A 20,318-nucleotide genomic window follows, 5' to 3' on the forward strand; every position below is an offset into this window, starting at 1 on the left:
CACACACACACACACACACACACACGCACACGCACACACACACACACACAGTGAGTAAAAAGTGCGTGTATCCAAGTTTAAATGAAAATACACACACAAAAAAATAATTCTTGGTGAATTTGAAATGTATTATTATTATTTTGTGAGGACCTCTCTGAAACTTTAACAGATGCATATATAGACCACCTAGAAGCCTTTAAAAAATTGTGAGGAGCGGCCAAAAGGTCCTCACTTGTCTAAAATGTCCTCACTACATATGGTATACAATGTTAGTGGTCCTCACAAACATACAAACACACACACGCACACACACACACACACAGGCATGCAAATGCACACATTACTCGCACTCGCTCTGATTTTCCGTTGACAAGCGCTCTGAATCTTTGACCACACGGCCTGGAAAAATAGCACAACGTCATACTGCCAGGCAAGTCTATCCCTGACCCTGATTCCCTCCTCACCACATTTCCATCAAGCAGTGAAGTCAAACACATCGAATCATTTTTGATTTCCTCTCCGACCCCACCCCCACTCCCCGTTGGTTGAAGTATTATGAACATCTTTAATTTTCTGAGGCTCGACAGGAGATTGGATTCCCGAGGAAGATATTCCAGCGATCAGTCGCTGCACATGTTGGTGGCACGATGACTCCAAAGATACACAGATGAGAAAAATAAGGAGAGTGGATGGAAATTCAACATTCCAGAGAAGTGTTTTAGCAGTGTCTGAAACTCATAACGAAAAGTTAGCGGACACCAGGGCAGACAACTCTGAAAAGTTGCCTTTCTAAGCGCCTTTCAAAACTCTCAAGTACACTTTACTGTCACGGTATCGTCCGAGGCACGAAACAGGCTTCTTATTGGCTACCGTGCCGAGTATGCAAATTGCCAAACGAACGTCCGTTTGCTTTATTGAATAAAACAAATGTTTGATTTTTTTTTTTTATTTTTTTTTTTTTCTTGAAGTTGTCGGCATCCCAGGCCGAGACGTTTTGAAAGTGGTACGCCCGATGTAAAAGTTGTACACCCCGGGCCTCCGGGCAGACGTTATTTCAAACACTGGTTTTAGAATCAAGCTTGAAATGCAAATCAATGTGCCAAACCTCTGGGGAAACATTTTATAGGAGAAGGGTACTGGATGGAAATTAAAATAGAGGAAAATGAAACAGATCAGTCAAGCAGCCCCTTTTTGGGGTTCATGGGGCAACCATTTTAAGAAACTTTAGAAGTCATTTCCAGTATATCAATTTTATAAAAATGCAAGAAAACATACCAATGGTTTCTGTCTAGTAGATGCTATAAACTGAAAGCTACACTCCTTTTTCATGTCAATAATACTGCATCGATAGTAACAAAGTTCATTGTTTTAGGGTGGGATATCTCTCTTCCACGACATCTTTAGAATGCGAAAAATGTGACAATGTTTAGCGCAAGTTTACTGCCGAAAATCGCGGCGAGGGAGCAAATTTGTTTTCTCGTTTCATCGCGCAGTATTTTACTCCTGAGCGATCCCATTTGTCAAGGGAAGCAACCGACATCGACCAAACACACGAAAGCATACCGACTCAAGCACTACGCATTCTGATCATCCTATCACCCTTCAAAACAAATGTTTGAGCGGTGGTATTAGGAAATAAAATAACTTTGATATGAAAATAGAAAATATCACATGGTGGAAAAAATAGCGGAATTCGACTAAATAGCGGACATCTGGGATCCCTGGTTGTTGATCAGGGAGTCTATTAGCCTGCATAGTTGGCGAGCAGTCCCTCGGAATGGTCTCTCAAAAAGTTAAGAAAACTTAAATAAATGAATAAATAAATGAATAAATAAATAAATAAATAAATAAATAAATAAATAAATAAATACGTGTATTTGCTGCCTTATAAATAACTACATTTATTTATAAAAAGTTGCTGTGCTTTCTTGGCAATAATACCCTCACTCACTGTCCCCTACTAGCCGCTTTTCTTTAATCCAAATCAACAGACATTTTTCAACCTCTTCTATTACCCGACACCGTTGCTTAGACAACACAGAAACACCCATAGCCACACGTAGCAATGGTCGACTTAGCATACTGGGACGCTAAGTCACACAAACACGCACCTCGTTTGTGTTTCTCGATGATCTCGACCGTAATTTTCTTTTGTGTCCTCTTCGGCTTAACACTAGCCTGTGGTGGGGTCTTTTTCGGTCCCATAATAGCCAAAGTACTCCACTCGATAGCAAACCAAATCTGCACTCAAAGGGAGTGTAGAAAACTAGTCCGCCAGCCATCGTGGCGGTGTTCGGCCGTGTGGTTTGGTTCGTCCGCCGAAAACTAGTTCGTCAGTCAAGACAATATGCTTGCGAATTTAATGTTTGTGAGGCGAAAAGTTCGTGAGCTAAGGTATCACTGTACTTTATCATTTTTTGGGCATAGGACAAGACAGAAAGAAATGGTAATTATCAATACAAAATCTCATCACTTCATTTCATTTATGAAATAAAAAAAGCAGCTCCAAACTGAACTGCAACTTGGAACAGGCGGAGGGGAAAGCCTTTTGAACGGCCCGTTAAGAGCTTCACGCATTTCTCTAATTACACCTCTCGCTTACGCTGGTTTTGAAGGCAGCTATAAAAGCGAAGCGCGCCAAAGACTCAGAGTACGGCAATTCTTGTAAAACTAGGGTGAAGTGGCTCTTTTGCCATTTTAGCCTCACCTGCCCTGTCATTTTTACTTAAAAACATTAAACATGAATTAACCTGGTGTTAAGGAGAGGGGAGAGTTGGTTTAATGGCTGCAACCTGTAGCAGGCCGCAATGACAGGGGACGTAGAGTGCATTGGAAGATGTGATAAACATTCTAGAATATATCGGATGACTTATTATTTTCAAATTTACTCAAAATTTTAATTTGTTAAACTACTTCGCATGTGTTGACCAGCACACTAAACTCGTTCGGACATGTTTTCCTTCGGATACGTTTTAAGACTCATGCTGAATATTCCGGAAGTCTTGTTTTTGAGTTGGTGACGAATCCGTACGTAACGTCACTGAAGGAACGCCGCTGACTGTTAAAAAGGACACATTGTAGCAGTCCTTCCATCACATCAATGTTTGTTTGGTCTGAAAACCTTGTGTTGCGCCAGAAGAGGGCGTCCAAGCTCCATATAAGGAATTTGTCAGCCTGTGGAAACGGGCTGATTCATTCCTCACAGGAGGTCGTGGCCATTTTCTGCATCTTTTTGGGTGAGACATTTCCCCCCAATGTTGCCACAAAATGGCACGGAATAAATTATTTAATCGATTGCAAACATACATGCTTTCCTCTTCAGAACTATTTGAATCATATTCATAACTGGATGTGTAACAAGAAAGCATATTCTCCGAATCTGAAGCAAATTGTTTTGATTCTGCAGCAACGCAAGACGTCTTGGCGTGACGTCACGAACTGGGGGCGGGACTTTCTGAAAAGGCCCAATTCGCAGCTCAATTTTTTGCAGATTTTGGACACTTTAAGTAATTTTTATTGGTGTTTTGCATTTGGATAAAAATATCATACTGCGTGTTTTGGGTATGTTAGATGCTATAAAACGTTTTTCTGATGTCAGTTAGGAAACAAAAAAGTGACGTCAGTTGTCCTTTAAGTCTTTCTTCCATTTGGAAAGGTCGCAGCTTGAAATCGAAGCGGATTTACGTGGGACGTGAGATGTCAATGGATGCTACAGCTTCGTGTTTGCCTTCAACTGTTAGCTTGTAGCAGACGCGCACATTCCACCATCACGTCCCTGATCCACTGGTGAAAAGGACACTTTGATCCTCTCTTTCGTCTAGAACTGCTTCATGTCACAAAGAGGGTATAGAAAGTACTTAAGAATGAATGGCTCTCTGTGTCTTTGTGTGTCATATTATTATAGATTTTTTTCCTTCTGACTTCAAGATGGCGCCTGGACAGTGGCTGCCTTTACAGCAGGTCCTGTATTTGCTTTTTGATGATGATACATTTAATTCATAAGCGCCTTTCAAAACTCTCAAGGTCACTTTACAGTCACACAATAAGTTTTTCTGTGGGTGAGCAGCGGAAGCCACGTACGGCAGCGTTCACTCAACCTGGAATAACTCAAATACAGTAGATGGAAAGTTAGCTAGCTGGCTAATAGATAATTAATAGATAGCTAGCTAGATAGATAGCTAATAGATAGCAAGTACATAGAGTTAGGTAGCCAGCTAGATAGCTAGTTAGCAAATAGATATCAAAGATATGTAGCAAGGTAGCAAGCTAGATAGATAGCCAGCTAAATAGCGAGATTAATTAGCTGATAAACAACTAATAGATAGCCAGCTCGAGAGCTAGCCAGCTAGCTAATAGATAGCAAATAGATAGCCAGCTAGGTAGCGAGATTAGCTTCTACTTCTTTCATTCCTTTCATCTTCATCTTCATTTCATAACTTTGCTGCTGTGAAATGTAAATGTCTCCACTGCGAGACTAATAAAGGTCAATCCAATCCAAAAAAATATTTTTTTTCTGTTTTTGGTCGACCATGGAAAACGTTTGGACATCCTTGGGGTAGACGGACAGATGGACGGACGGCACTTGCCTTTTGTTCTTGTACTTGCAGCGCTTCTTGGAATGGGAATATAAAAGCACCGGAGGTTAACCGGAGAGCAGACTCCCAAATTTAGCCGCTATGTTCTTGTGAGGGCCAGACTCTCCCCAACGACAAGCCCAACTCTGACCGTGCCCTGTAATTGAGGAGAAAATAAGGGCAGAAATTATATGTTTATTTTTGACAACAATTTTAATCTTCTGTGCTCACTTTCACAAAAAAAAAATGAGACGCCCACAAGAAGGAGATGAGAATCTGTCTTTCTGACTCAAAGTGGATTTTGTTTTTTTTACTTTTTTGTCAGTTTGCTTGACCGACAAATTGAAATAAAGCAAACTAACATAGCTTTCTCGGATGCGAAAATAACAATATGGTTGCATACTTGTCCTCACTTCAAAACACATGAAATGAACAACAAGAACTTTAATGGGAAATAAAAAGACGCAGAATCCAGAATGTGACTTCGTTTTGAAAGCGTACTTTAATGGATGATGACGAAATATACCAAGTATGCTTTGTTCTCTACCCAAACACATTAGAGACTGAATACCAAATGTGTCAAACTGAAGGCCATATCATTTTGTTGTTGCTCAGCAAAGCAAAAAAAATCTACTTCATAGCTCTTGTTCATGGATTCACTCCTTTCCATTTTTTTCACGTTTTTTTTTCTTCATCAAATCCTCCCTTAACATTTGATTGTCACATTTGAGTATTCCTTTGATATCAGATTTAAAATTAAAAGTATGACCAGCATATAAATGCAATATCATCATGGAGTGCTATGTGTATACAGATGCTCCCCAATTTACGAATGAGATAGATTCCGAATAGTTGTTCATAAAGTGATTTCCTTCATAAGTTGAATTTGTTCGTAAGTTGCTTCAGTGCTATATTTTCGCTGAAATGTATGTTTAATGCTTATATAAGTATGTTCAAGGTTTATATAAACATGTTTAAAGGACAACCGACGTCACTTTGTTTCTTAACTGACATCAGAAAAACGTTTTATAGCATCTAAAATACCCAAAACACACAGTATGATATTTTTAATCAAATGCAAAACACCAATAAAAATGACTTAAAGTGTCCAAAATCTGCAAAAAATTGAGCTGCGAATTGGGCATTTTCAGAAAGTCCCGCCCCCAGTTCGTGACGTCACGCCAAGACGTTGCATTGCTGTAGAATCAAAACAATTTGCTTCAGATTCGGAGAATATGCTTTCTTGTTACACATCCAGTTATGAATATGATTCCAATAGTTCTGAAGAGGAAAGCATAAACGTTTGCAATCGATTAAATAATTTATTCCGTGCCATTATGAGGCAACATTGAGGGGAGATGTCTCAACCAAAAAGAGGCACAAAATGGCGACCTCCTGTGGCCACCTCCGTTTCCACAGGCTGATAAATTCCTTATATGGAGCTTGGACGCCCTCCTCTGGTGGCTTTTGGGTGCAACACGAGGTCTCCAGACCAAACAAGTACAGCAAAATACATTGACGTGATGGAAGGACCGCTACAATGCGTCTTTTTTTCGGTGAGGGGCGTTTCTATAGTGACGTCACAGACGGACTCGTCACAAACTCAAAAACAATACTTCCTGAATATTCAGCGCAAGTCTTAAAACGTAAAATATGGCTATATGTGGTGGAATCTTATTAAAATACGCTCAGTAGAAGTCATTTGAAGCAATTTTACAAATTATGGACACAACTTGTCCGGAGACGTCGGTTGTCCTTTAAGGCTTGTAGAAGTAACCTGGATTGGTTTGTACTGAAAAATAAACATTTAACATACAGTATATGGTCTATAAAGATATGTACAAGTACAACTGGAGAAAATATTAAATATGTTACGACAAAAATCTTCGGATGTACTGTTGTTCGTAACTCGAATATTCATAAGTAGGGGAGCGTCTGTGTAACCATTCACAATCACGACAATGGAGAATTTAGTTTTCACTGGACACTTTGCACAACATGGATGTTTATGGAAAATGGGAATATCCCAGAAAATTGTTGTTCGTAACGCGAATGTTCGTAAGTAGGGGAGCGTCTGTAAAATTCTCAGACAATGGCCCATTCGAGGAAGCCATGACCACAATAAGGCCTGCGATGAAAAAAAAACATGTTTTTTATTATTATTATCTTTTTACATGCTTGTTCTATTTCGTTTTTCAATCAAATTACGCAGTGTCAATGTTCCATACTGTTTGAGACGTCATTGGTTTAGTTGTACATATCCTGTGGTAATTATATGTATTTTAGTGACCTCAAACCTGAACATTGGAAAGAAAATCACTCAGTAGCACCACGTAGAAAGTAAGAAAAAAAATATCCAATGATATCAGTTCCACCTGCTGACACAAAATTGGGTGGATGTGTCGAATGCAACGCAGTGCATATTGAAATTTCAAGGAGTCACACTGGATATTGAACAGGAAATAAGTTATGGGTTTAAGCGGCCGTTTGGGGGCAAATGCTGGGGCTTCCTGAATTCCAATAACAACAAAATCCCCCAAACGAGCTCCAATCTGAAGTAAAACCACTCGATAGATTGGTGACAGTACATTACAAAGATTTTGTAATCCCATCTTTGATCAGTCAGTTTCATCGTGTGACTTTAGAGGATCCGAACAGGTGACTGCAGAAGGCCTGATCAGGTGAATTCAAACGATCGGATTAGGTGAATTCAGACGGTAAGAAAAGATGTTGGTCCATATTTTATTGTCTTCCACATGCTTCTTACAAGTCATGGCCTTTTTTATCAGACTGAAGACAGGATGACTAATGGAGCCCAGATACCTTAATATCGCTAATAAATTGACCTTAAAGGACAACCGACGCCCCAGGACAAGTTGTGTCCATAATTTGTAAAATTACTTCAAATGACTTTTACTGAGCATATTTTACAAAGATTCCACGGCATATAGATATATTTTACGTTTTAAGACTCGCGCTGAATATACAGGAAGTCTTGTTTTCGAGTTGATGACGATGCCTGACCTGACGTCACGTCTGGAACGCCCCTGACCGAGAAAGCGACACACAATGCTTTGTTTGGTCTGAAAGCTTTGTGTTGATACGTGTTGATGGCGACATTAGAAGGTAAAAACATAAATAACGCGATGGTGAATCGTTGTGTGTTGCACAAAGACTACTATTTGATACTAGTTGACACAAATTCCCAGCAGACAAATCAGCCCATTTCCAACAGAGCTTGGGCGCCATCTTGTACATCTTCTGGGACGCTACATTGGAGTCCTGACGGCTCGAATTGATACAAGAGGACTTCTTTAAACGATTGCAAACATTTATGCTTTCCTCTTCAGAACTATTTGAATCAGATTCATAACAAGAAAGCATCTTCTCCGAATCTGAAGCCATTGTTTTGATTCTCAAGCAAGGCAAGACGTCCTGGCGTGACATCACGAACAAGGGGGCGGGACCTTCTGAAACTGAAACTTTCTGAGGTCATTTTGAAGTAGTTTTGGGACACTTTAAGTCATTTTATTGGTGTTTTGCCTTTGACTAAAAATATCAGCCTGCGTGTCTTGGGTATTTCCTTTAAAGGACAACTGACGTCACTTTTTTGTTTCCTAACTGACATCAGAAAAACGTTTTATAGCATCTAAAATACCCAAAACACGCAGGCTGATATTTTTAGTCAAATGCAAAACACAAATAAAAATGAAGAGGAAAGCATACATGTTTGCAATTGATTAAATAATTTATTCCGTGCCATTTTGAGGCAACATTGGGGGGAAATGGATCACCAACAAAGAGGCAGAAAATGGCGACCGACCTCCTGTGAGGAATTAATCAGCCTGTTTCCACAGGCTGATAACTTCCTTATATGGCGCTTGGTCGCCCTCTTCTGGCTGTTTTTGGTGCAACATGACGTTTTCAGACCAAACAAGCACAGCAAAATGCATTGACGTGATGGAAGGACAGCTACAATGTGTCCTTTTTTTTCGGTCAGGGGCGTTCCTTCAGGGCTCGTCATCAACTCAAAAACAAGACTTAAGGAATATTCAGCGCGAGTCTTAAAACGTAAAATATAGCTATATGCGGTGGAATCTTTGTAAAATACGCTCAGTAGAAGTCATTTGAAGCCATTTTACAAATTATGGACACAACTTGTCCAGAGACGTCTGTTGTCCTTTAAGTAAAACAGCAATACAATTAAACCTATTGCACCCTTTCAAAATCTAGTTATACAATTGTGAACAATAACAAAAATCAATTTTAACCTAAATTTCTTTATGGCTCTAACAGGGTTCTTTGGGGGGGGCGTTGAAAATGCTGCCTAGGGGCACCTAATTGGCGAGCCCTACTCAAAGAGGATGCATGAAATATTTCAAAAACTCATGCCTGATATTTTGGTGTGAAGCAGTCATGTATGCCAAAGTACTTGGCTTGTACTACGAGACTGATCGATGATTCAGACTTGCATTTTTTGTCTTTTTCATTTTCATGATTCACCATGGGGCAGCAAGGCCAATTTATAACTGTTTAATGCTTGAATGTATATTTCCAAACTGTTCCATTTGTGAAACAATTCCAAGCTACAACATCCAGATAAGCTACACGCAGACTGCCTGAGGATGTGAACAAACTATTCTTTCTCAACAATGCCAAAGAGAAATGTCCATGAGCTGCAGATTCAGCTTTACAACTGTTCATTAGTCATTTGTTCCTTTTTTTGTTGCATCAGTCACCCCCCCCCCCCCTTATAAATGGGGTTTATGTGATGTGATCATCTCCGCTTTCGAACAACTTGATCTTGTTTTTCCTTGCCTGTCTTTGCCGCTAAGTCGAAAATCGTATCAAAGCTTCCATTGCATTGGAAATAGAAAGACTTGGTGATCTTTGGTGATTTTTTTGGTTTCCAATCCACTATTATATTGTGCTAGATAACACTCGATCAAGGACCCTTCTGACAATCTACAGAAGAAATAGATGTGCAGATGGTGATTGACGAGCAGCTCATTCATGCGTTGGTGTTTGGGAAGGCGGGATTTTGCACTCTCATTCACCAATCCACGTCCATCACGCTTCATTCCCTACTCCGAGCTCTGCCTCTTGCATGAGAGCCCCAAGCCTGTAATTAGGCGGGGGGAGAGGGGGGCTGAGCTCCCAGAGACTCAAAACACTTCCACGCGTTGCTGCTTAACTTCTTCCAAAAGTGTCCCGGGATCTCTGAGCTGCGCTTCTCCCGCTGCCTGGCCCTCCAGTTTACTCTCGGATTTTGTTTCTCAGGGATGGCCGCATCTATTCTGGAGGTAGGAAATTTCATTGTAAGTATGGAGCGCCTTTTTGTAACTTTTTTTAATTTAATGTCATTGTTGCTGATAGTTGAAACAAAGTGTTTCGTGTTGCTTTTATTCCACCTCTCAGTTACAGTCGAAAGTGATTTATTTACGGGGATTAACAACATTTTGAGGAGTCTACAAAATAGTGGAGAAATTCAGTTTCTTTAGCAGAAAAGAATATCAACAAAGTCTATTCGTTTATATGAAAAGGTGGACAGCTGGCATGCTAAACTTTATTTAAACAAGTAAATATGAACAGCGAAAAAAGTTGTCAGCGGTCTTGTATGTAGCAAAAGAAGAAATAAATCAATTTAGTCTTTTTAAATAAGTCTCTAGAATAATTTCAGAGCGACATTATCACCAACAGATACTGACTGACGGGTGTACACACCAGGAGCCCCATTTGGAAATGTGAACGTCTTTATATCAGAAGTTGAGGGTATTACTAAATTTGGAGAGCTGCAAAAGGCAGCAAGACCAGTGAGCAGCATCAGCAGCATTGTTAACAACAAGAATGATCTGATTCCTTATTTGAACGGCTAGCTCCGATATGCTAGTATGATTAACACCACATATTGCATCTTAGTGTTCAACAAACAGATGGTTTCAAGACAAAATTACTACAACAACAACAAAAGAAAACCAAACAAACCAACACAAAAACACAAAGGTGCAGCGTGTGACCTCCACAAGCACAAACATGTGCCGCCTGCCGTAGCCTTGAGCGCTTTGCAAGCACAGGAAGAGCCAGCGGTGGCGTCAGGACATGCGTTTTCGATTAGAGTTGACAGTGACAGAAGCTGCACGAGTCAGACACACAGTCTCATGCTGTTCCTCCCCCTAGGAAGACGTGCGCTATGGCTCCAGTCCTCTGGCTATGTTAACCGCTACCTGTAACAAGTTTGGCAGCACCAGCCCAGTGAGAGACTCTGCGACACCCGGTAAAAACGGCGGCACCACTCCACTAAAGAAGCCCTACAACATGACCTCCGACCTTCAGACGGCCAAGAACGGACGCGCCGCCGACGGCACCGGCCTGGCGGACTCCTACAGCGGCTCCTTCACCACAGCTGGAGGCGGCGGACTGCTCACCCCGACCGGGAGCCCCCCTCCTACGACAGGAGGTTACACCGATTACAATCCTTTCTCCCACTCGTTCCAAACGTCCGTCTCCCAGGACCCGTCCCTGTTAGTGTCCAAAACCCACACCACGGCCGACTGCCTCACCAGCGTCTACACCTCGTTGGACATGACACATTCCTACGGCTCGTGGTACAAGACCGGCATCCATTCCGGTATTACGGCCACCCCGGCCAACGCCACATCCTCTTGGTGGGACGTCCATCCCAACTCCAGCTGGCTGTCGTCGACCCAGCCTCAGTCCGACGGAGGTCTCCAGACCTCTCTGCAGCACGTGGCGCCGCAGGCCTCCCTTAGCCCACAGCTGCCTAGTTACAGCACCGATTTTACCACCTTGAACCCGGCTCCCTACCCTTCTGTGGGACTGGGCTCATCCTCACATCTCCTCCAGCCGTCCCAGCACATGCTGCCCCAGGACATGTACAAACCCAAGCCAGTGCAAAGTGCAGGGATAATGGAGAGTCCCATGGGCTTAAAGCCAGCGAGGGGTACAGGGGGGTACGGCACTGGTTCTACTCCCACAAGGTCCTCGTGCGACTGCCCCAACTGCCAGGAGCTGGAGCGACTGGGGGCCTCAGCCGCATCCCTCAGGAAGAAGCCGGTGCACAGCTGCCACATCCCCGGATGCGGGAAGGTATACGGCAAAGCGTCCCACCTCAAGGCCCACCTGCGCTGGCACACCGGCGAGAGGCCCTTCGTGTGCAACTGGCTATTCTGCGGCAAACGCTTCACTCGCTCGGACGAACTGGAACGCCACGTCCGTACCCACACGCGGGAGAAGAAATTCACCTGCTTGCTGTGTAACAAGCGCTTCACACGTAGCGACCACCTCTCCAAACACCAGAAGACTCATGCCGACTCAGCCCTGCAAGGGAAAACGGCGGGGTCCGAAGGTGACGTGGACCACCGGAGCGAGGAGACAGCCGAGATCAACGCTGGCAGCGGTGAGCCGATCGTCAATGGAGATGAGAAGACGGGAGTGCCTACTGGCGTGGAGAACAGCAGTGGGCTTTTGGAGATCTGAATCATTGATTTAATCCAGATCTTTTATTTAACATTCCAAAGACATCAACGCAATATATCACTGCGCACTGGCGAGCCGTAAATTTCATACCTAGGCCCTCAGTGGGATCTTACCCAACTTAATCCAGCCTCTTAAAACCACTGTTTATCATGTAGCAGTTCTGGAACCGATCAACACCTTCCAGAAATGCAATATAGCAGGTCACCATTGGGGTGATTTACATCATTTGGAGCAGCTCCCAATCAATATTTCTGTCACCACATAAGAAAACCATCAAAAAGTTCAAATAAAACAACATACACACCAGAGATGCCAATTAGTACGTTACGCTACAATACATTAAGATTCTCAAAGACAAGATTTTGCTTCGACCAAACAGGTAAAAAGTCAAAGAAAGGAAAAATGCTTAATGCTCATTGTTGGCCATTGCGCTAGCCTTCCCAGGATGACTTTAAGATCTAATAAAGAAATTGACCTCATCGTGAAGTGAGCCCTTCTGAGCTTAACATCAGAGATCACTACAGATTCTAAACGGCCTGTGGATATTCGCTTGATAAGATGAGATGACCTTGATTCGTCTCACATTGGAGACATTCCCAATTCACAGCAGCAAATTTATGAAAGGAAGACAAAAGGAAAGGAAGAAGTCGAAGTAGAAAACATAGGAGCTGCTGTAAATATGGCCATGGATACATCAATATTGAAATCTGACTAGACAAAGAAAAAACATATATCGCAACATCCATATATGTGTACTGGAAGTAGTGCAGAATAAATATTTTAAATGTAGTTCAAGGCTACTGATAGCATTTTAGCCTCGACTGTCGAACAATCACCAATTATTTTATTTCCTCTAGTCTGTACCATAACCAAGCATCTCCATGTAAATACAAACAATCCTGACGAGCATAAAAATTAAATCAACACACAGACAACCAAAAAAGTACAAAAGAACAATGAAGACTTGCACATACGACCGCGTTTCTGAAGCCAGCGTGTATTTTTTTTTCTTTTTTTTTCCCCCCACTTTCAAATGAACGTAACCACTGGGGAAATTGAATCTGCACAGGCAGAGGGAAAAGCAACTCTCTGAAGCCACAAGACGAATGGTTTCAGAGCGAGACATTTTGGTTAAGACGGCGGCCTTTTGACGGAGCCTTCCGCCGAGATCTGATTCGCAGCTGTACTTTGTTTGATACTTCAGTCTTCGCTCTTCTTGAAACAATCAACGCGCAGCGGGACTTGAAGCTCCTCGTTACCAAAAAACTCGTGTTGTCATGTCAATGGGGCTTTTTGTTGTGCTTCCTAGCGTGTGTAAGTTAAATTCCTATTTACATGAAAAAAAAAAATCTAATTTATGTCTTAAATTATAAACATTGTCGGTTGGCCTTGCAACTTGTGGGGGAAATGGAACGAGGATTGCGAGAGGAATTGAAGCCAGCTCAATATAAAATAAAATGCCTTAATTTAAGACTATTTATTAGTTCTAACTAGGAAGTTTAAGATTTATTTAAAGATCTTGACATGGACTATTTCTATGTATGTATTCTTTGCATTGTGAAGTCTTCCACACGAATGATGAATTAAGGGCTATATACTATATATTTACAGCAATGTATAGATGGTTTAAGTGTCTTTATAATATTTTCTTTTTTTTTTAAACTTACATTCCTAATGAAGCCATGTGCTTTGGACAGAAGAAAAGTGAGCTCTGCTCGCTTTATTTAGGGATGTGAAATAAGAAAATATTGTAAATAGTGAAGCGCATGTATGCTATACATGTAAAGAGTCCTGGTGTGTGACAATTTTGGTGCTTTGAAAAAAAAAAGTAAAGATATTTGAAAACACTTTTCTTCACTGACTGCATTCTTACAAACAATTTTACTTCCTCTCTTGTTTCCACTTGATCTGCTTTCATTGTCAGTCGGGGAACAAACAAAGCACACAGGTGAGGTTTTAGCACCACACAATGACCTGCACTGTGGTTAACAACAATTGCACCTCTCAGAAGATTAAGAGTTGTAATTATCAACTAGTATGAAGAAGAAGAAAAAACAGAAGGTGGGGTTGGGGGGGTTAGGAATGAGGGCAAGTGGATGATGCCTTATTCGGGTGCTCAAACTAAAGTGGCAATTACTAGTGTAGACCAAGATGTGGAAATGCTAATGAAGCTAAGAAAAGGTATTACGGGCGGTCAAATAAATAAATAAAGACATTTTTACCAAATCTACTATTTGAACCCACAAAGCTACTGTAGCTACGCCACTCCTAAAGTCATCACAGGTCCACTTTCTCATCTGGATAGTAAAAAAAAAAAGCTTGCGATGGGTGGAGCAGGGCGCGTCGATAGCGATAATCCAGGAGAGATTCAAAGAGAATTTTCAATCCAAAGTATTTGGAATTATACTGCATTTCGGGGTGCTCAATTAAGTGGGTAAATAATTTACCTGACGATTAATACCGTACAATAGCTATCTGGCTGGCTGGCTAGCTATTTAGCTGGCTAGCTATTAGCTATCTATTGGCTTGCTAGCTAGCTTTCTATCTATTTGTCTTATTATTCTATGCGAGTAACTTCCGGGTTGAGTGAACGCTGGCACGTGTGGCTGCCGCTGCTCAACCACAGAAAAAATGTATCTGTAAAGTGACCTTGAGAGTTTTGAAAGGCGCTTAAAAATTAAATGTATCTCATCTCATCTCATTTTCCGTACCGCTTATTATTCCTCATTAGGGTCGCGGGGGTTGCTGGAGCCTATCTCAGCTGTCTTCGGGCACGAGGCGGGGGACACCCTGAATTGGTTGCCAGCCAATCGCAGGGCACACAAAGACATACAACAGTCACTCTCACACTCACACCTAGGGACAATTTGGAGTGGTCAATCTGCCTGCCATGCATGTTTTTGGAGTGTGGGAGGACACCGGAGTACCCGGAGAAAACCCACGCGGGTCCGGGGAGAACATGCAAACTCCACACAGGGAGGCCGGACCGGGACACAAACCGGCGACCTCTGCACTGTGAAGCCGGTGTGCTAACCACTCGACTACCGGGGCGCCATTAAATGTATTAAAATTATTATTATTTTAAGGTGACAGTCAATATCATTGAGTTGACAAGTCATCATATTAAATGACATTAGATACATCTTGAAAATAACCTTTATTGAATGGACTGTGGACTTTTCATTTGCACTATTTTCGTACCATATTTAAGGTTTGGACGGTATGTAAGGTTAGAGTTTCAATTTGAACTTTATGAAAGCTCTGTTTCTTTAATTCATTCAATGCCAGACACATGTAAAAATGGGTTTTGGTCATTTTCAATTAAATTCCATGACCCACAGAATATTGAGTATTAGGACTTCATACAGTAAACATTCAATGCAGCCGAAGAAACCGTATCATCAGAAAAAAAAGCGTTAATTCCTAAATAATATGGGTCTGGAGGTGTCAAAGCTTGAAATAGGGGTGGCTGTGCAAAAGGCAAATGCTGACCCACCGTGGGAGGGAAAAACCTTGCCAGAGGTCTGACCAGCGCTTTATCGGAACCCCGTGCAAGAAAAAAAACAAAACCCGAACAAATTAGGTCATACTTTTATTTTATCAAATACATTTGGGAATGGCAGTAAATGCGATAATCGCGTCTGCCACACATTTGAAAGCTTCTAGGTTTAATAAGAATCAGAATAAGAAAGCCTGTAATAGTCCCACAATGGGGAAATCAAATCTGTGTTAATATGCTAATGTGAAAGTAAAGTCATAATTAGAGTAAATATTTGACTGAAAATCATTCTCAGGCCATTAATATAAGACTTTTTGGGGGAAAATCCAGACCTCTGTCCAAGCACAGGCCTTTGTGAGTGACCGGGTCCCAATCTGCAAAAGTCAATCCCCCACGGCATGATATTCAAAAATCCAATTTTACCACCAACATATTTGCCAGGAAGAAATCTGGACTCCGTATTGGTAGTTCCATTCTTTTGTACAGTGATACCTCGGTTTACGAACCCCGTGGCTTACGAACTTTTTGGCGAACGAACGTTACATTTATGAAAATTTTACCTTGGCATATGAACTTTACCTGGGCATACAAACTTTTCCCGTGATGTGTCGTTCGCGAACGAGCCCGTTCTTCTAACAATAAAATGGCAACCGACTGTTTTTGTCCTCTATTCCCCGCCCCCAGTCTTGGGTTAAAGCCACGTGATTGGTCAAGAACATAGAAGTGAGTGGGATTGGTTTAAACATTAAAGAGACAGGCAGACAACAGTGAGAGTTTCAACTTTGATAGTTCAAAGGCAGAGTGTAGACTGCAAGGTTAAAATATCCCATCAATCAGGCTCCACAAACAACCCGCACAAGCCATCTGTACACTTGATGCAAAAAGCTATCAACCAAGCTAAACAGAACACAATTGATGAGGAACTAGATACAAATATCACAGAGAAAGCACCTACAAGGGATCATTCGTCAAGATGAAGAATGTAAATTTCTCCACTGTGAGACTAATAAAGGCATATCCAATATCCAATCCAAGGCCTATCCAATAAGATGGAGATGGTGAAAGAAGAAGGTTACGTTCCTCATCAAGTGTTTAATGCTGATGAAACCGGCCACTCCATTCCTTCAAGCCATCAACGACCATCACAAAGGTCAATAAAACGACTTTATTATACAGTACAGTTTATTTGTTTAATTATAATACCATAGCACATTTATTATACATAAAATAAGGTATATTGTGTAGTTTTAAGGCTTAGAAAATTAGAAAGTAGAAAATTATGTTTTATGGGGACCTGGGATCGGATTATTCTCCTTTTACTGGTTTCCTGTGGGAAATTAATTTTTGGGATACACACTTTTCACGTAACACACTCTGTCTGGGAACCAATTAAGTTCGTAAGCCAAGGTATCACTGTATCTTTAAAACGGGGCAACAAAAAAGGTAAAAAAAAAAAAAACAGATTTCAAATGTCATTTGAAAATGTAGCCTTTTTGAATTTTGTAGTACACATGCAAAAGGCCAACCAGACAAAAAAAACAATGGCGCAGTGCTTTCACTAAATGTATTTTTGATTCTGTTGCAATCGGAAACATTTGAATTTTCCTTTTTTACCTTGAACTCCCGCCAGAAGCCACCGATTTGCCTGTTGTAACATTTACACTTAGCAGACTGTATGGTTCCAATTTGGGGCTTCTAATGAGCTGTAGTTGAGGTCAATTTATATAAAACGTCCTGGGGCCAACTCTGTCATCAGGGAGTGCCGTGTTTATGATGGTCTGAAGTGGGTGCACGGTTGAGTCCGCAGAATTAAAAAAATAAAAGGCGGGCGACGGGGGGTTGGGGCGTTTGCGGATGACTTTGGCTAGGGCGTGTCGGGCCAGTGAGGTGGGGAGAGTGGGGGTTTTGACAAGATGGTCAGCGGCGTGGGTATTTTCTGACATTTTGAAAACACACACGCTTCCCCTCAACGGTGGCGGTGGTGGCGGCTTTAGCTTTATTTGAACTCGTTTTATTTAAAACGGCCAGGAAACATTAAGTGTAAACCATAAGGAGGGAAAAAAAAGTCACGCCCGGGACACACAAAGGCAAAACCACAAGGTGGACAATCTTTCCACATGTTTGAGCCACAAGTGTACTTCCGCTTCATTTTGTTTAAAAATAAAACAGACTTGTGAAGAAACGACCGACGCATTATGTCATTACATCTCCTAAACACCTGTTAAATGAATTGATGTTTATTTCCAAAGCACTCATCCCAACACTGATGAGTTGAGCCTTGACATTTAAAGACCCCTAAACACTCCCCTAATAACAAAATGGACTTATATTGGAAATGGCATAACAGGTCCGAATAATTAACTTGAAGGTCATTAATGTTGATTATCATGAGCTTGTTTCTGATAAAGGACAATAATTTGTAAAATAACTTCAAATGACTTCTACTGAGCGGATTTTACAAGATTCCACCGCATATAGCTGTATTTTACACATTTTAAGACTCGCGCTGAATATTCATTTATTCTTGTTTTTGAGTTGGTGACGATACCTACCGTGATGTCACGGTAGGTATCGTCACAGACCGAGAAAGTGACACGCGATGCATTTTGGGTACTTTGTTTGGTCTGAAAACTTCATGTTGATCCGTGTTGATGGCGAAACACATAAATGACGCAATGGTGAATCGTTGTGTGTTGCACCAAGACTACTATTTGATATTCGCTGACACAAATTCCCAGCAGACAAATCAGCCCATTTCCAACGGAGCTTGGGCGCCATCTTGTGCATTTTCTGGGACGCTACATTGGTGTTATTGACGGCTCGAATTGATACGGGAGGACTTCTTTAATCGATTGCAAACATGTATGCTTTCCTCTTCAGAACTATATGAATCATATTCATACCTGGATGAGGAACAAGAAAGCATCTTCTCCGAATCTGAAGCCATTGTTTTGATTCTCGAGCAAGGCAAGACGTATTGGCATGACGTCACGAACAAGGGGGCGGGACCTTCTGAAACGGAAACTTTCTGAGGTCAATTTGAAGTCGTTTTGGGACACTTTAAGTCATTTTATTGGTGTTTTTCTTTTGACTAAAAATATCAGCCTGCATGTTTTGGGTATTTTAGATGCTATAAAATGTTCTTCTGATGTCTGGAAACAAAAAATGGTGTCGGTTGTCCTTAAATTATAAACAGTGACAAAAACTTAACTCATTCACTGCCAGACGTGCCAAAATGTGTCTACTCGGGTGCCAGGGTTTTTGTCATTTTCAGAAGCCGTAACTGTTGTAAATATATGTTATGTCTTTTTTCTGATTCTGCTCTCATTTTTCTCAAGCACACCTGTCTTTTTGCCAGTTATTTTAATTATGTCAAAAAATAAGAATCACATATTAAATAATTATGAGTTAAGCATTTGATTCAGCAACAGTGGTGATTTTTTTTTCAGAAACGGCATACTATACACACCCTAAAATCCATGAGGCACAAGCTTTCCTAGGTGAATTTAAAAAAATAATAATAATCAAAAAAGCTTAACAACTATATGGACTAGAAATTAAATGCATTTTTGGATTGGATTAGCCATTATTAGTCTCGCAGTGGAGAAATTGACATTTCACAGCAGCAAAGTGATGAAAGTAAGAGGAAAGGAAAGGAAGAAGTAGAAAAACAAAATACAGGACCTGCTGTAAAGGCAGCATCTGTCGCGGCGCCATCTTGAAGTCAAACAACAATTTATTCGAGTATAACGCGCACAATTTTGTACCTAAAAAAGAACTCAAAGTTTGGGTGCGCGTTATAAACGAGGCCTGGGAAAAAAATTCTCATATACATATTTAATCCTTTATCCCTTCCAGGCGGGGGCAGCATTTCCATGGCTATTCTGTTAAGGTGCCCTTCAGTTTCGATTCTCAGAAAGATTCCATTCCGCATTCCTTTTTATTGATTGTTGATTACCATTTCTTTAGCACACTGAAACATGAGTTAAGCATTGCTGTTTTGCACAATTACCAATATCCAGAGTTTCGATTCGGTGTTCTTCATATTTTAATTGATATACTGTTAGCTGAAGAAAGTGAATAAGTTTACATTGTCAATAAATTATTTTTATCATGGACGCATGTCACTTACAATGTTTTGTCTGAGCTGAGAAAAAGTGAAACAAAATTCTATACTCATTATTAATTGAAAATTAGGGGTGCGCGATATAGACATGGGCGCGTTATACTCGAAAAAAATACGGTAAATAATAAATAATGTGACACAACACAAAAGACAGAGTCAAACCGAATTAAAATTAGGTTGAAGGACACATCTAGACGTCTCTATAAACACTACAAATATACCTTTTCTGTATTTCATCACACGGTGGGGGAAATTCTCAAACCTCCTCCAGTTATCAGCACATGTTTGCCCTTCATTCTACTTACAGCTGGAACGGTTATCTAAACAATTAACAAACAAACAAAAAATACAATCGCAATTAAGACATCCAAAAATATATGCTTGGGTGTTCACTCAATGAAAAGAGGAAATGTCAGCTCTTCCTCCTTGAACACCCAATTGACAATGAATGCCCTTTTCTTCATGTTATCTGGCCTGCGCTGAATAGCAGAATCATACAATGGTCTCATAGCCACAGGCACGGGTGCACACCGTTCCCCACTGGCAATGTAAAGACGGGGGTTTACAAGTTAGCATCAGGACAAAAGCACAGGTGTCTGCAGGTGTGAGCGCAACTTTTGCG

At 41.1% G+C, this 20,318-nt stretch overlaps 2 protein-coding genes across 8 annotated transcripts in view; one reads left to right on the top strand and one right to left on the bottom strand.

The window, feature by feature from the left end:
- The window catches only part of tespa1 (thymocyte expressed, positive selection associated 1), a 60,220-nt gene that overhangs the window by 23,234 nt on the left and 16,668 nt on the right, over nucleotides 1-20,318 (bottom strand). For 3 of the 4 annotated variants that reach the window (XR_016116596.1, XR_016116597.1, XR_016116595.1), the window contains exon 8: nucleotides 4,587-4,731. The gene's annotated coding sequence lies outside the window, so the exon portion shown is untranslated. Of the gene's footprint in view, nucleotides 1-4,586; nucleotides 4,732-9,796; nucleotides 9,872-20,318 lie in introns of those variants that run through there. The other variant, XR_016116598.1, reaches the window with a different exon arrangement.
- Nucleotides 9,732-13,918, top strand: sp7 (Sp7 transcription factor). 4 transcript variants are annotated; one of them, XM_089009861.1, is made up of 2 exons: nucleotides 9,732-9,892; nucleotides 10,752-13,918. In XM_089009861.1, exons 1-2 carry the CDS (start codon nucleotides 9,857-9,859, stop codon nucleotides 12,069-12,071), a joined length of 1,356 nt encoding a protein of 451 aa, XP_088865987.1. In that variant the 5' UTR covers nucleotides 9,732-9,856; the 3' UTR covers nucleotides 12,072-13,918. The 4 variants fall into 4 exon arrangements, with proteins under 4 accessions (XP_088865987.1, XP_088865989.1, XP_088865991.1 ...); XM_089009863.1 differs by having other exon boundaries at nucleotides 9,732-9,877; XM_089009865.1 differs by having other exon boundaries at nucleotides 9,764-9,877; nucleotides 10,756-13,918.

Source organism: Hippocampus bargibanti, linkage group LG12 (genome assembly GCF_051943395.1).
Source record: "Hippocampus bargibanti isolate YZ-2025 linkage group LG12, ASM5194339v1, whole genome shotgun sequence".
NCBI classification, from domain to species: domain Eukaryota; kingdom Metazoa; phylum Chordata; class Actinopteri; order Syngnathiformes; family Syngnathidae; genus Hippocampus; species Hippocampus bargibanti.

Bases quoted from the DNA above. Each gene is read 5' to 3' on its own strand.
- sp7 (XM_089009861.1), top strand. From the start codon at position 9,857: ATGGCCGCATCTATTCTGGAGGTAGGAAATTTCATT. The intron at 9,893-10,751 runs GTAAGTATGGAG...TCCTCCCCCTAG, and splicing joins TGGAGGTAGGAAATTTCATT to GAAGACGTGCGCTATGGCTC.